General features: G+C 38.4%; 1 protein-coding gene across 1 annotated transcript in view; it reads right to left on the minus strand.

Annotated features, from left to right (window-relative positions):
- Positions 1 to 6,817: 6,817 nt before the first annotated feature.
- The window catches only part of LOC125263216 (integrin alpha-L-like), a 45,923-nt gene continuing 39,338 nt past the window's right edge, over positions 6,818 to 13,402 (minus strand). The window contains exons 22-23 of the mRNA XM_048182201.1: positions 7,052 to 7,131; positions 6,818 to 6,902 (exon numbers count right to left, since the gene is read on the minus strand). Coding sequence (XP_048038158.1) covers positions 6,818 to 6,902; positions 7,052 to 7,131 — 165 coding nt within the window. The remainder of the gene's footprint in view (positions 6,903 to 7,051; positions 7,132 to 13,402) is intronic.

Genomic DNA, 13,402 nt, shown 5'->3' on the forward strand with positions numbered 1-13,402 from the left:
AGCCCCGAACACGTAGCTTCGAGTCGTTCAAACTGTTGACTGATCTCCGTAGTGCCAGATTCAAGATTACCGATGCGAAGGTCATGATCTGCCACTGTGGACTGAATGTTATCTAGCTTCGTTGCTAAACTTTCGAAAGATGCTTTGAAGTCCGCAGCGATAGATGCTCTGAGATCATCATGTAAAGCACTGATCTCAGCTAGCGTAACGCTAACACCTGGTGAAGAGGTGCCTTCTCTGTCTTTATCAACTTGTTTGCCCTTTCCTTTCGACATTTCAAGATCGATTGAAGTCGCGAAACGGTTATAAAACAAATGCCGTCAGATGCCAAAGAAAATGTTGAGGTTTATAAGGATAAACTTAAAAGTTTTGGGAGCGAGTCGCGCGCACGTCTACTCCTCATGCGCCATAACCGGAAACCCCCACCAAATTTTTTTGGGGAGAATGTTCAGACAGAAATGTATGAGTAGAGGAAGGCAGTACTTATACACTATAAGGTGATTGTACACTGTAAAACGAAAAGGGACTTTATAAACCTAAAGAAAAATGACTGGAAATTAAAATATTGTAGATAAGAAGGAAAAGTATATATATTTATTTAAAAGCGGGAATAATTTTGGAAAAGGGAAAGAGAAGGTAAACATACCTATAGCAACACTGGTCAGACTTGCCAAAGTTTAAGAAGAACGTGTATGACAAAAATAATATACTGAATTGTGTAAGAATGTAATTTTAGAAAATCTGACAGAGACAAATCCTAAAAACCACAATACAGTTAAGATTAGGATGCTTATTTGGTGATATTGAAACAAATATTTTGAAAACTACTAATAAGTAATTAAGTAGAAGATTATAAGAAAATTAATCAAGAGATAGTGGTGATATAAAACAGAGTAAGAGTGTCCATGGACAGGATAATATTACCTTGTGCTTTTAGTAAGAGTTAGAAATGAAAATAATTGTCTAAATAAATTCATAAACAACATAAAAATAATTGAATAAATATGCCAACACTTAAATATAGAATGAATGTTAATATTAGTGGAATATTTCATGGTTGAGAAGAAATGTATGTTGACAGAAGTATATGGACAGTATATTATTCAAGAAGAAAACATTTTTGTGCACATTTTTGTTTTTAGAAACCTAGAAAGAGTAATATTAATCAGTGGATAAGTATGATGATAGCACAGAGCATATAGGCCAATAATATTTAGAGAGAGTCATTTAAAAAATAGATGATGGAAACTAAGGAAAATATATGCCTTTACTATCTATTATATTAAACTGCAATATTTTCTAATATGTAGAAAGAAGATAAAGAGAAGATTTGGACTGAAAAGAGAGAAACTGGGAAACTGAGAAAACAGCCAAAACTATAGTTAGTTATGTATGTTATTATAGAATACAACATAATTAAATTAATAATAGAAAATTAGCTCATTATAAATAGGATGTGTTAGTAGACATATTGTAGTATTTGAAATGACAAGTCATTTTGCTGTGATTGATGCAGGGTGTTTGAACACAGCAAGAGAATAGATAAGGAGGACAAACAAGCTCTCATTATAAACCAAGAGCACTGAACGGCCTTGAGTGAGTCTGAAAACCCTGAAAGAAGGGGGGCAGAAGTAGCATAAGGAGTCCTGCATAGTTTGTGTATGCTTATTCAGTTATAAGATAGCAAGTAACGACAGCAATGCATCCAGCAGCACTGAGACCTGAGCTGGGGTCAGTGAAACCCTTTAGGAAATCCTGGAACTCAGGAGAGCTTTAGGGGGGAGAACCCTTGACAAGACCATTTAATTTCTGGAGGGTGTTTTGAGGATTGGAAAAGTATGAGGTACCACCTGAAAATGATGTACCAAAGGATGAACCTTATAATGGGGATTTATGTAAAGATTTATTATAATTAATTACTTTATTAAAAGTATGATTTACGCTTTAAATACTTGAAAGCCATTGTGTGAATTAGAGACATTATTGGCTTCAGTTGACTTTGAAATATAGTTTAGGAAGCGGCTGTCGGCACTTGGTGTAATAGCAATTAGATTGTGTTTGTATGTGTGAAAATAGTATAGTTTATTAGTGTAAAGACATTTGAAATAGTATATTAAGGAAGTTAAAATATGTGTTATGGTAAATGAAGATGAAACTCTATGATTGTAGTACAGGTTATAAGATTCATTTGTAAATTTTTTTATTTAAAATATGAAAAGCTTAAATTATGGTGAATTTTAAGCTTGGGAGACATATTTTGTTTACAAAATTGACAATGGGAACCTTATTGGAACAAATTTTATTGATTTAGAATGTATCGATTTATTGATATAGAATGTATAATTTATGTTTGAACATAATTCAGAAAGTATAAGAAAGACTACTGTTGATACAAAAGATTAATTACTGAATGAGAGAACTAGAGAAACCATTTTTGTAATGTATTAGTTGTAATGTTAATATTTACTATGTATTATATGTAAATGCAACAAGAAGTGCAACAATGTTGAATGAAATGAATTGCTTGAAAATATTTCACCCAGAGTTTGGCAATTAGATATTTACAAACTGATGGATAAGGAACCTTGTGCACTGTTTGAATTGGTTAAAATGTATGTTTTTTTTTTTTTTTTTTAAATGTGTAGCTGGAGCAAGAAACACCCCATATACTAATTTTGTGCTTAAAAGATCCGAGGGAATGCAGTCGGGCCAAGTTTCCAGGGTACATGGCCTGGAAGCTCAGATCCCCTTTGGCTTCTGCAAACTGTCTAAGCCAGGGGAGGAGCCACACCTTCCTTTGGGAGGACCTGAAGGGTGCTTAAAGTAACTAATGGATTCTTTGTAAGATCCAAATTTGGCTTATACTTGAAAATCAAGCAGAGCACAAAGTTTTGCAATTAAATGATAGTTTACAGAGAAATATAATTGATTATTAAAATTATGGGAACCAGAAAACTGGGTGGAATGTTACCTGAATGTGTTACTAACCAATATGTTTAAGAATTATGAACAAATGTACATGTTACTGTTAAAATTTGAAGTGAACAACGTTTGTGTGCCACAACTATGCTTGAGAATGTTGAATAATGAGTCAGGATAATTGCATGAAGGGGGTGTTGTATTATATCAAGAAAATGCAATTACCCTGCCTCCTTGTTAAGGTTTTGGATGTCTGTTGCTACACATTCGGCCAATGTATTAAATATTAGGCATTGCTTATAATATTATTGTTATTTATATTTGTTTGTTTCTAAGAAATGTATTGTACTGTATGGCCAGAGATGTACAGTTATTGCTATGTGTGTGTGCCTGTTTATGAGGAGCAGAACTGGACTGCAGCACACAGAAGTGTGTGTGCTTCTATGTGTGTGTTTGCTCAAGGACACAGAGAACTGTGGTTCTACTCCTAAAACCTTATAAGGACATCAGCCATCTTGGCTGAGTTTATTGGAGTCCAAGGACACAAAAGCCAGACAGCTTGCACCTGCGAGGCCTTGAGAAGTGTCTGGAAACTTTGGGAAAGTTACAACGTACGTCAATCAAGAAGATAACGTAACGTCTGTGATAAACAACACGAGTATAAAAGACGGATGAGCTGATTGCCTCTTCAGATACTGATACATCAGTACCCCCGACGCCTAGAAGCCCAGAGCTGAGGACAAGAAACCTCAAGCTGAAGATGGGAAGCCCAGCGCTGACTACACCTTTGACTCAAGAGTGATTACTGTATTTTATACTTTAATGATGAAGTTTTATTTACCTTTACATTTTTGTTTATTATAAAAAGAAAAGTAACCAATTAAAAGAAATTAATTGATTACAAAAGCTGCCTACCTTAACTTGATTTATAGTGTTTTAAGACTTTGAACAAGAACATACCACAAAGGAGTCTTCTGACTAAATTGTAAGTAATTTAAAATGCTTATAATTTAGGCCAGACTCGACTTACTTTACCTAACCTGAGAATAATAAATAATAAGGTTAAAAGGTGTTAAGATCAAAATACACACCACAAAACAATACAACGAACCACAAACAAAGGCAGAAACAACAGAATTAAATAGACAGACACTAATGAACAAACACAAAACAGCTGAGTGCAATGAAACGAGGATAATGAGTCCAGCAGGTGAATTATGGGAAATGAAGTTCTGTCAGGTGACAAAAGTCCATGTTGGAGTGCACTCTAGTGGTCAACTCGGGCACTCCAATTCGTGATCATGACAGGTTACTACATGCTATCTGGGTCAGTGACTAGAATGGTGATTATATTGGGTGTGTAATGAAAACAGCCACAGATTACACACACTCCCTACAGACCCCAAAGCGGAGGAGTTCTGGCTCTGATCCGAAATGAGTTTCTATGATGAAATAAACAGGAATCACACACAGACCAGCAGCAGAAACAGCAGGATGGAGACGCACAGCTGGATTCTCTTCATGTGGGGTGAGAGATTCATTTATAAGATATAGATCATACGTAAAGTTAATAATGCATCAGTTTCACTGTAGAGTTTGTGTCAGTCTGGAGTCATTATAACATTATGTAAAGCAGTATGTGTTCATTTAGATGTGTTTGTGTGGTGACTTATAAATCACACCAAATGATGTTTTTTGAAAATGTCAAAACAGAAAGTCTTCTGTAAGGATTGGTTTAGGGGATAGAATGTAAAGTCATTGTTATGAACCAGTTCTTTTCAGTGAACTCAGATTGGACCTTCTGAAACAGTCACTCCATCTAGAAATGAGTCAATATCCAGAAGTACTATATGATCCTCTGATGCCTTGCCATCTCATTCAGTGCTCCAGTTAGTCTAACAGTACACTGAACTGAGAACAGTCTTTCGGACAGTTCTGTCTGCTGAGACTTTCATAAAATAGTTGACCTTCTGCAGTCAGAGCCCGTTCTGTGAACCGGCCGAGTGTTTCCACCCTCCTGACAAAAGAACAGTAACGTAATGCTGCTGTGTATTATATATAACCAGTGTAAAAACAAACACTGCACCTCTGTAATGCTGTTCACTGTGCTGGGAGAGATTCTAGCGTTCTGCCAGCTCTCATATAAACTGCGACACTCTCTTCTGTGCTGATGAGAGATACTGAAACTGAAACTGTTTGTTCACACACTCTATCATACGCTGGGTCTCTCGCACAGGCTTGTGCGCAGTTTAATAGACCTTAAACGCGCAGCCATCTTTAGAGTTTTGTGTTACAAATGTTTACATTTTTACAGTCACTTTGGAAAAACAAGTGATGTATACACTTTTCTAATGTCATATTTGATCATATTTACATTGTTTTATTTCTGTACTGTGGGTTATTTTCTCATCCAATTTTTCCTCAGAGAACGCTCCTGATTTAGACATGTATTTACTGACATAGTACATTAGAATGCATCAGAATATCTCTGCTCTCCGAGTCAGAAATAAGATTTTATTGCTAGGGTTGAACCAGCCTGGGCACTTTCAGCAGGCCTTCATCACTATCAACACCTTTGTGCCTTCCAAATGGCCCTTGTAGCAAGAGAAAGAAAATGTCTTGTTCATTTTAAAATATCTTTTAGATTTTTCAATATCTCTCTCTCTCTCTCTCACACACACACACACACACACACACACACACTTCCACAGTCTTCTATTGTTTTTCTATCCGTGTAGAAGCCAGCAATTTCCTGTGGATTGGTGAGGCTATATAAACACCTAGAACTAGAAGAATAGTGTGTTAGAAGTGCAATAAAACTATTTGCACTACAAACCAGTGTGTCCATTAGACAGACAGACTGACTGAATTTCCAGAACCGGAGTAGATTGGTAGGCTGGTTTGTCCTGGTGAAGCTGGTCATCTGGTCATAAACTGCAGCTGAACACACTCAAAGCAGTGCAGATGATTGTGGACGTGAGGAGAATCCAGCACTGGAGTGTGTGATGGTGCTTCTTCAGGTCCTGAGAGACGGAAGAGAAGCGGCACAATCACAGACTCCAGAGCTGGTGCTTCTGAGGAGGTTCAACATCCGGAGTGCCGAGAGGATTCGTGTACCTCTGCTGTCCACCCTTCAAGAACTGTTTACATCCAGGGCTCAGAAAATCTCTCTCATGTCCTGAACACTTCCTTCTGATCTGCTGCAATAGCAAACCTACCAAATTTATGCTTATACTCAGTAGATGAGAATTAAACATATATTGTGAATCAATTACAACGAATTATAATCAATTACATATATGATTAGTTCTGGTTTAATAATTATTTAGAGAAACTGTTCGTTTGTCCAGCAAACTAAGTCCCTCACAGAATATTATAAACGGAGTTATTCTCTGGCCATGAAAATAACTTGCTATTAGCATAAAGCGACCGAAAAACGTTCAAGTGACTTGGTCTTCAGTTGAAAGAACGAACAGAACAATCGAGCATGAATTAAGTGTTTAATATATGCAGCTATGACTACGGAGATTATACGTCTAAAACAGAAGTATACACATATATATATACACAAGAGTGAAAATAAAGAAAAGACAGGGAAAGAAAGATGATCAAAGAATGGCAAATTACACAGTTAAACCCTTTTGAGAGAGCCAGCACAGAAATCAGTTTGACAAATTCCAGGTAAATGATAATACTTGCTTATTGGTTCAAGTCCGTGTGTAGCAGTTTCAATGCGCTTGGCTTGGTTGGTCCTTTCCGAGAGGGTTTCTCCGGCGGGGTTTTCAAACGAGGTTTAAACTGAAGAGTAACTTAGCCGAAGAGAGAGAGAGTCTAAAGAAGTGGTCCTCCCGAGCTGCGCGCGTGGTTGGGAAGCGCGGTCACCTGAGGCAAATGCCGCTCACAGACTGATCGCCAGATCAACGGCGAACTGAACCGGGATGCTCCTCCTCACCACCGTATCTCTGATGTTTCCATTATTATCACTGTGAACAAACAAACAGAACTGACTCAATGAACATGAAGCCATTCTTAACCTTCATAACCTGGATCATAAGCTCACATCTCTGCTGATCATTACTGATATGAAACAGCGCTGAAAACAAACACATCTGTCAAGTTCAGCCTCACTCACCTGTTAGCGGTGATCATCATCTCCATCCTGTCAGCCCAGTCGTAATCCCGTTTCACACGAAATATTGCCAGAAACTGAGTCTAGAACACAGTAGAAATCGCAGAAGTTTGTAGCAAGGCCAAGAGAATGATTGAAATAAAATGAACCTCATTATTGTCTCTCACATATTATATGTGACCTCTAGCAGGTAAAGACAGAATGGTCAGTTTTGGGGTGAGCGGTCTGTCCCTTTAAGAGAAGTGAGCTGAAACATCCATTATTCTTCTGAGAATCTTTGCACATCACAGCAAATTTCCCAGTGTTAAATTAACACTGCTAAGGGTTTATATGAGTCCACACTGTTATACTGTAGTGTTGAAGTTTAATAGGTAATTAAGTGATTAATTAAGTGATGATTGAGCACTATTGAATACACTAATAATAACAAGCAGAATCACTGAAGAAAAGAGAAACTACAGCAGACTTCATCCACAGTCTTAGATGAAATCAACTGAAGATAAGAGTCCAGTTTCCCGGACAGAGATTAAGCCTAGTCCTAGAATAAAATGGCCTTTTAAACCAGATTAACAGAAATCATCTCAGGTTATGACTATAACCATAGCTCCCTGAGAGAGGGAACGAGAGACTGCGTCCCGAAGGGGGCGCTATGGGAATGCACTTAGCGTGAATGCGTCTGATGCACGTTTGTCAACTAGTCCAATGGTGAGAGTGAACGTCACTGGCAACGCAAGCTAATTCTACTAGGAGTATGGCTGTCTCCAAGGCCTTGTTGTTGGGGTTTTCCTCAGACAGGCTTTTTGGAAATATGGCATTTTGTGATATTGTTCCCATAGCGCCCCCTTCGGGATGCAGTGTCTTGTTCCCTCTCCCAGGGAACTATGGTTATAGTCATAACCTGAGACCTTCTCTTTCGAAGGAACTCACACTGCGTCCCGAAGGGGGCGCTCTGGGAACGATATCCCAAAACGCCACATTTTTTAAAATTGCCTGTCCGAGGAAAACCCCCAACAACAAGGCCTTGGAGACCGCCATACTCCTAGTAGAATTAGCTCTGACAGACATTGGATACTGCTGACAAGAGACCTCATAAGCAAGTGATATAGTTTTAACTATCCACTTGCTAACCATTTGTATGGAGGCATTCTTTTTTTCGATTTCTATTCTTTTTCCATCTATTTGTGTATTTAAAAAAAAACCTTGCTATGAGCACTATGAAACTGTGACTTCACACAGCACTTACATACTGTTGCTCTCATGTTGATTTGATTGCTTCTACTATTCTCATTTGTAAGTCGCTTTGGAGAAAAGCATCTGCTAAATGACTAAATGTAAATGTAAATTACGGTCACCAAAACCTCGGTTGAGAGACCAGATACTATGAGTTGTATATTGAACCCACAGGTTCAATACTTCTGGGCAGGGTAAAAAAAATCAAGCACGTCGCCTGATCAGAATCTCAGAGGGAGAGCTGTCGAGGAGAGACACAGACCGGGAAGTTCGGTCTGGACTCGATCCATTGTGGAGTAATTATGCTCGGCTCCCAGAAGGCCAAGCCAATCAAATTGCCAGGGCGGGCTTTAATCGAAGATGGACAGGCTATCTGCGGTTACGTAACCACCCACGTCATCAAAGAGCGCTTGGGTTGAATTGGTTTTCACCAATGATGACTGCAGCTGGAGAAGTAAGATGTTTAGATTCCGCTATCACGTCTGTAATAAAAGAAATCGACAGCGCATTAATTTTAAAAGACGAACAAAGAACCGCAATCAAGGCATTTGTCGATGGGAAAGATGTGTTTGCCGTCCTTCCAACGGGATTCGGCAAAAGTTTAAGTACAAGTTCAACATACGTCACTTACTGCGTTGCTCTGATTGGTTGTAGGTCTATCCAATTGAGTGCAGAGTTTTTTTTTTTACTGGTTCGGTTAAGACACGCCCCATAATTCAAGTGTAATGGGGCAGTATCAGACTCACATTCTGCCTAGAATATGAGTATGATGAAGTCAGGGTAATCAGACAGTGTTAAACCATCAAATTACATTTTTATTGCTTTATGAATTTCCCAGATTTTCTATACCAGGAGGTTTCAAGATTTTTAGTGGCAAGGACAATCCCCTTGTGAGATCAATTTTTTATTAGGCTTACATTATAATATAATAAAATCTATTATAATCTTGAAGGATTTAAACTGATATACAGTATTATGTCAGTTTAAATGCTTCAATTTGTTTTAATATATTATAATATGAAAACTGAAGCATTTAAACAGATCTGATAGCTAAATATTTTTAAGAAAAGTGAACATGTTAACTCTTTTATAGTTATCTAAACATCCCTGAAACCCACAGCACCACCACACACAATAATCTATTTAAACGGAGGTATATCACTGATGTATTTTGAGTTTGCACGCTACACCTGTGGTGGGTGTAGTTGTGAGCATTCTGTGCCCATCACCCGTTGACCAGAACTCCTGGGAGCAGAACAATTGGGGAAAAAACGTAAAGATGTAGCCTCAGCCATGTCTGTACCATGGCATCCAGTCCAAGTCCACTCCCACATGGCCATAAATCTCCCATTTGAGCTTCACCACTTTTGAGGTGAAGTCTCCATTCCCCAGGCCTCAGCCACTGTCTCATGATGACCTCTCAGGTCTGGGAGGAAGAACTTCAACGCATTGAAGACCACCATCATCTCCAGGCAATTATGTGCCACGAAAGATGATGACCTTCCATTACCATTCCCCAGCCTGTGAGAGAAACATCTATCATGAGAGTGACTCAATGATATTAAGCTCCTAGCACAAGGTCCTTGGACAGGAACCAACTTTTCTTCCATATAACTAAGGCGCGGAGACACCGCCGTGTGATCTTGATCATATGAAATGGGTTCCCCCTCAGGGAAAAACCTTGGTACTGAACCACCACTGTAAGGGTCTCATGTATAGCAGGCCAAAAGGACGCCATTGGACGCAGCTGCCATCAGACCCAGCAGTTTTAGAAAACTGTTTTACAGTGTGTGACTGGCCTAGTTATATCTCCTGTGTGACTGAAAAGATTGCAGCAATACGAGTGGGCGACAGAACGGCCCGCAGCGTCACTGAATCCATACCACGCCCAGGAAGGTGGTTCTCTGTAATGGAGAAAGCACAATCTTCTTGGTGTTCAGCCACAACCCCACTTTTTTATATGATCAAGATCGACATCTCGACGCCAGTCATCTAATCAGTTCAGAATGCGTATGCCCTGCAGCCTGAGCGAGGCCAGAGCTGCATCTACGCATTTCATGAACGTGTGGGGTGATAGAGCTAGACCGAATGGAAGAACCTAATATTGGTATACTTTGCCCCTGAAAGCAAACCTGAGGAACTTCCTATGCTGTGGAATTATGGAGACATAGAAGTATACATCCTTTAACTATCATAACGAACCAGTCCTCGGATCTGGTTTAGCATCAACATTTTGAAACTAAGTCTTCTGACCGAATGATTCAAATGATTTAAATGTGCCCTAGAATTGAAAATTGAATTTACCTCAGCATAGTTAACACTCTGAGGTCTGAGGGTATCGCCGGCGATACCACCGTGGTTTTTTTCTTATCAGTGTGAAAGAGACTCAAAATACTCCGTCAATGTTGCACATACAATTAAGAGTTATACACCATTTTAATCTGTGGAATATCTTCTTTCATTTGTGTACACTCAGAGTAAAAACAAAATGTTGTGCTTTTTGTAAAATAAAGAAAACTAACATGATGCGTGATCTTTCGTCTCCCTCTGAACGAAGTCCAATCTGATAGTTTTTAGAAAATGAACTGTAACTTAGTGAATACTAATGACAAAAAAAATACACTTATGTCTAAAAAAACGTTAAGATGTCAGGTTTTAAAACATATAAGTCAAATCGAAAACAAACCTTCTGTGATTATGTAATCTGTATGAAAAGAGAGCCATGTCAGAAGTCTGTGATTCAGCTCATTATCCGCTAATGCGGCCACGCCCACGGAGCCAGCGCTATTCAGACGCAAATTCAGTCAATACATGCATTCATCGTCTCAATCGTGTATTTATTGTCTTCAAAAGTGTTTTGAATAGCCATATTTAGCGATCTCTTGCCTCTGTTAGTTCCTTGATTGTCACATGATATTCCTCTTCTTTTACTGAGGCATTTGTGGACAAAAGTTGCAGAGCGCCCTCCGGCTGCAAGTATGAATTAAAAACACAGCATCCAACGCTCATAATGATGACAATAAATATAGAATAATAAATATTACTCCTCTGTATAGAAAATTGATATAAACATATGAGAATCCATCAATATTTCTCCAAATGTGTATGCTTTTAAGCATATTAAGAAATTATGGTCAATATAAGATTTTAAGAGTCAAAATGTGAAGCTTGAGTCTTAGATCTTTTTAATGATGTATAGTTTGTCAACTGCACATCAACATTTAGGCTCTATAATATAACAAATATAGTAGCCTATATGAAATGCCCTAGAGGTAGGAATGTTCAGACGCTTTGCATCACAGAAATACATTATATTTTAAAGTCTATTAAAATAGAAAACCATTATTTGGTTAGAGACTTGAGACTTCTTTTAAAAACATTATAATGGCAATGTGTTCAATCTTTTGACTGGTACTGTAATTTAACATAGGCCTATACACAATTTTCTTCATATCATGTGCAATAATACGTGCATGCATGAGATCACAAAAATCATGTTTTTTTTTTTTTGTCCTGAGTGGACTTTAATCCTGTTATCAGCATGATCACAGAGGGTTTTTTCACAGCCTACCTGACTGAAAGGCCTCATTAATATGCAAGTCATTTCAGGTCATTATTATTCAATTCTTTTGTCTTCTCAGGTGAGAATCACCCATTATACATGAGGATTCACGCCTCCATGCATACTGTGTTTCTTGACCAAAAGTGTCTTAGAAAATTTAAATCTCTCTATTGTTTTATATGAAGGAGTAGGCAGCATAATTTTTACATAATTCTGAAGCAAAAACTCTAGTCTACAACCTCCAATACCCAGAAGTCTTATGAACACAGATTTAATATACTTTTTTTGGCCTTATTTCAGTGACTTAAGTTTTTTGTTTTTTCAATAACCACGCATAAACATTATTCCTTCAAAAATACAAACATGTACGTTAGGGGTGGGACAAAATATCGATATGGTGATATATCGTCATCCTTCTCTGTGCGATACGAGAATCGAATCGCTGCGCCAAATATCGATATTTTAATTAAAAAAAAAATAAAGCGCTATATATAGATTTCTTTGCTCAAAGCGTCCTACTTCAAGGCGGCACTCGACACATGAATGAGGGAAACGTGAACTTAAGTTAACTAGCCTAAGAAAAAGAGGTTATTAACAGGATGGCGGACAGCAGTGTGAGTAAAATAGATGCCCCAGCCACGTTTAAGTTCAAAGTCTTGACGCACTTTTATACCATTGATGTGACAGTCGTAGACATCTTTGACGTTCTTCACCGAGCGCTTAGATATACACGGGAGCATTTGAAAGCATATATTAGGGATCCTCTGATAGACGCCTGCTTTCGAACGCTCCCGTGTATATCTAAGCGCTTGAAGAACGTCAAAGGGTCTGTTAGCACCTGGTGACTTCATGCATTTTCTCTGATCGGATAGCTATCCGATCGTGAAAAGACCAGGTCTAAATGCCTAAATGCCTAAAAACGCATTTGAGACGGATTTAAATCCGATCGCTCAAACCACTTCAGGAGATGGTCTGGGACGCATTCCAGTCAAAACTGTCTATGCTCAGTCTAAATGCATCTGGTTGTTGAAACTACATATGTAAATTTTACTTCTCCCAAAAATACTAAAACTGAAACATGTGAGAGTCAGATATGACAACACTACTGCATCACACATCGCCGCAGATCTCTTCAGCAAGCTGACGCGCAAACTGCCGCATATGAAAGTGAAAGTAAGTCGCAGACGCATAACACACAATTATCTTCATTAAAAGTAATGAGACCTTATACCAGTGCTGTTGCCGCTCTCTCCTATTGCAGTCTTTGATTTTGAGATTAACTGATGGTCAATAAAATGCACCTCATATTTCTTGCTTTCGGTGACGTGAACTCTATTAAATGTAGCCTACATATAAGATCGGATTTATCCGTTAACCTGCACTTAACCTTTTCACGTGCATTTTGTTTTCATATTAAGACCAATATCGCGATGTATCATTATAGGATTGTCTAGCGATATATCGATTATCGCAGAATCGCTGACTCGTGATATTATCGTTATCGTGAGCCATTTATCGTGATCGTATCGTATCGTGAGGTACCCTCCGATTCCCACCCCTAA

Source organism: Megalobrama amblycephala, linkage group LG2 (genome assembly GCF_018812025.1).
Source record: "Megalobrama amblycephala isolate DHTTF-2021 linkage group LG2, ASM1881202v1, whole genome shotgun sequence".
Lineage (NCBI taxonomy): Eukaryota > Metazoa > Chordata > Actinopteri > Cypriniformes > Xenocyprididae > Megalobrama > Megalobrama amblycephala.